Consider the following 3,275-nt stretch of genomic DNA (forward strand, 5'->3'; position numbering starts at 1 on the left):
GCACGTTGACATCTCCCAGCCAAAATTGGCTTTATGATTTTATGTAAACAGTGGCATATGCAATTTTGAATACCATAACACCACACAACTATGGTGTTCAAAGTTGACTTGCATAAAATCATAACACCATAAAATCATAAAATTCTAAGCTGAAAAAAATATGTTGCACCCAAGCACTCAAATTAGAGCAACATTTCTAGAATGGTACATATGAAATCATCACTTGAAAGTTTTATAATTTTATGATTTTATGCATTGAAAATTTTATGATTTCAACTTTGGACACCCTTCATACTGTGATTCCAGGAATGCTTGGACAGATTTTTGAGCTGTGAACTCCAAATCATGGAATCCTGACATTTGAGTTCAGCCTTCCTGCTGGGCAACAATAGGGGGCTGACATGCCAAGTTTGCAGCTGTGTTGGTCAGAAAACCAAAATTTTACCGGTGCTGTGGCTCAAAGGCCATAACTTTAGCCCACTGAAAATCTTGAATTGTTCAAACTTAAGCGGAATCACAATACAAAAAATCCCAACAGCTCAATCAAATCACTCCCCAACACTGGAGGACTTCCCGTTGAGTCTGGGAGCCTCCCAGATCTCAATTCACACACCCAAATTCTTAATTTCTGACAAAAAGATAAGTGTTTTCCCAACCCTACAGTTTATTGATTTCATGTGCACTGGTTGATTTTTTGATAGGTGTCTTAATTTAGGATTTAGAGGGGCATCTAGAGCTCTCTAAATGACGACGGGAAGTCATCCACTCTAACCACCATGTCTAATTGGGCTGACACCTCTTCGAGCTCCGTTCACGTTTCCTCAAACGCCGCAAAAACTGCCCAAGACCCTGACACCGCCAACGTTATGATAGCCGCCAAAGATATGATAGCTGCTACTGCGGCCGCTCAAGTCTACAAGAAGATGGTTTTCGGCCTTCCGACCGTGGTCAAAAGTCCTCTGGCCGCCAATCAAGCTACTGAAACCATCAAACCCCCACCGCGACCAAAGATATGATCGCCGCTTCCTCGGCCGCTCAAGCCTCCAAGAACATTTTTTTTGGCCTTCTTGCCGCCGGCGAAGCTCCTCCTGATGCGATTCCAGCAACTACTAACGTTGTAAAGGCCCCGAACCCAATCGAAGATGTCATAGATCCCTTCCTCCTTCAGCTTTCCAAATCCAAAGAAGAAATTAAGATAAGCCCAAAAGATCAACATACTGAAAAAGAGGAAGATGTAAATGGCGAGCTTGAGAAAGAAGATGATGATGATGAATTGAATGACAAGCTAGTTAGAGAAGACAAGGTCATCACGAAGTTTTTGAATCTATTAGAGTCTCAGCCTGGTGACAAACAACACAAAGAGATACCGATACCTGACCATATTTCGGCAGAGAATCAACCGGCCGAGATTGAATCTGAAGACAATCAACATAGCAAATCCTCCGATTCCAAAGGCCAAGAGCCGCATGAAGGCATTCCTCCTCCTTGTGGTATCTACGCGGATCCTGAATCCCTCAGGAGATCAGTCAAAGGATTCGCTGGACGCAACGGCTACGCTATCAGCACCAGGAGATCTGTGCGGGGAAAAAGTATCACTTTTAAATGCGACAAGTGAGTTTTTACCCTCTCTCAAAGCAAACATGATCCATCAGTTATCGATAAGTTTAACTCGTGCACCCTCTTTTTCATTTTCAGGGGTGGTGATCTAAAACAAAACAAGCGTAAAGGCAATACCTGTGAACCCAATTCCTCTCGATTGATTGACCGTCCGTTCACAGCTGCCGCATGCTATCATAAGAAGGCAGGACATTGGAAATTCTCAGTTTCGGAACCGAAGCACAATCATCGCGCCTCTAAAAATGCGACAGCCCACACAGCCAACCAAAAACTAATAGATAGTCTCTATGAGAAAATGAAGAAGCTAGGTGAAGCTGGTTTAAAACCATCACAAATTCTTGAAGCACTCAAGAAAACCCAAAGGATTGCGAAAAGCATGCTTTGCCTGAGGCTTTGGAATGGCGTGTCAATTATGCCAGTTGTTTTGAGAAGACGAAAGAAAGAAAGATTCCATTCCCTACAACCCAATACTAGCACACTCATTTTATTTACAACTCTCTTTAGTTTTGATTGATCTCTTGTTATTTCTTCCTTTCTCTCAGTAATTGGACAATCTTGTTCATTATTTGTACATGCACAAATTTAGTGCCTTTGCGGCTTAACATACATATTTGGTAAGGAATAGGTGTGACAACTGCCAAAAGTCTGACGCTCACAGTCTGTTTTAGTTGGCCAACTCTCAAAAATAACAAAAAATAATAAAAAGATGTGGTCGGGGAAATTATCTCAGCAACTCCCAGTTTGTAAGAAACGGAATTACGTTTCATTATGAAGCAGGACTTTAGTAAGAATGATACGCGTAAATAAGCGTATATTGAAATGTGACAGAAACTTATCAGGACAACTAACCATTTTGGATATAGGTCGAGGACTTTTGACAGGAAGGCCAAAAAGGCGAAGAACTAGGAAATACGAAGCTTGTATTCTCTTTTTGTTCTAATTCCTTAAGAAAGTCCTGTACCAAATCAGGAAGTGCATTGACTTGTTAAATAAGATAAAAGGAATTGTGTTTTCTTGTATATTTCTCTTTTCCTTTTTTTCTCTATTGTAATATCTTTGTTTTCTTCATTATCATCAGAAATTCAAAACACTATCCAAAGTCTGTAAAACCTTTGTTGAAAATCTCAAACACTCCTTATCCGAATTTGAAATAGCGCTGTCGTTGTCATTAGCTAGTCTGTCGACATTCGTGAGAAACCTTCTCTGGCCTGTCCAATCAATTCGCGTAATACTTTAGTCATTACAGTGCCCCCCACGACTTCTCAACTACCCCGCACCTGCAAAAAAAATTGAACTTTGAACAATGTGTTCAAAGTCACCAGACATGTATCACATGTAAATTATACATTTTTGAGCCCTACAGACGTAGGAGAACTCAAAAATATAACTTTGAAGTCTGTGCAATGCCTCAAAAAAAAGTTTCATTTTTTTCAGATGCAAAATTTGGAACAGCTGGTTTTAAGACCATAGTATGTGGTTACAGACATGTACTATGGACTTATGGAATATTTATTATGTATTTAGAGACTAAATTATCTATGTACATACATACTACAGGTGTAGGTATTTATGAACATGTACCTCCTTAGTTATTGTTGATTGCCATATCCATCAGTACACTCTTTGGAATGTGGCAATGTGAAGAATATTTCTTCATT

General features: G+C 40.0%; 1 protein-coding gene across 1 annotated transcript; it reads left to right on the plus strand.

The window, feature by feature from the left end:
• Window positions 1-776: 776 nt before the first annotated feature.
• On the plus strand, window positions 777-1,016 carry PtA15_2A158 (uncharacterized protein; the record flags this gene model as incomplete). The annotated part of the gene is made up of 1 exon (XM_053166149.1): window positions 777-1,016. The coding sequence occupies one exon, from the start codon at window positions 777-779 to the stop codon at window positions 1,014-1,016; it is 240 nt and encodes a 79-aa protein (XP_053017400.1).
• Window positions 1,017-3,275: the final 2,259 nt, after the last annotated feature.

This window comes from Puccinia triticina, chromosome 2A (assembly GCF_026914185.1).
Source record: "Puccinia triticina chromosome 2A, complete sequence".
In the NCBI taxonomy this organism is placed as follows: Eukaryota; Fungi; Basidiomycota; class Pucciniomycetes; order Pucciniales; family Pucciniaceae; genus Puccinia; species Puccinia triticina.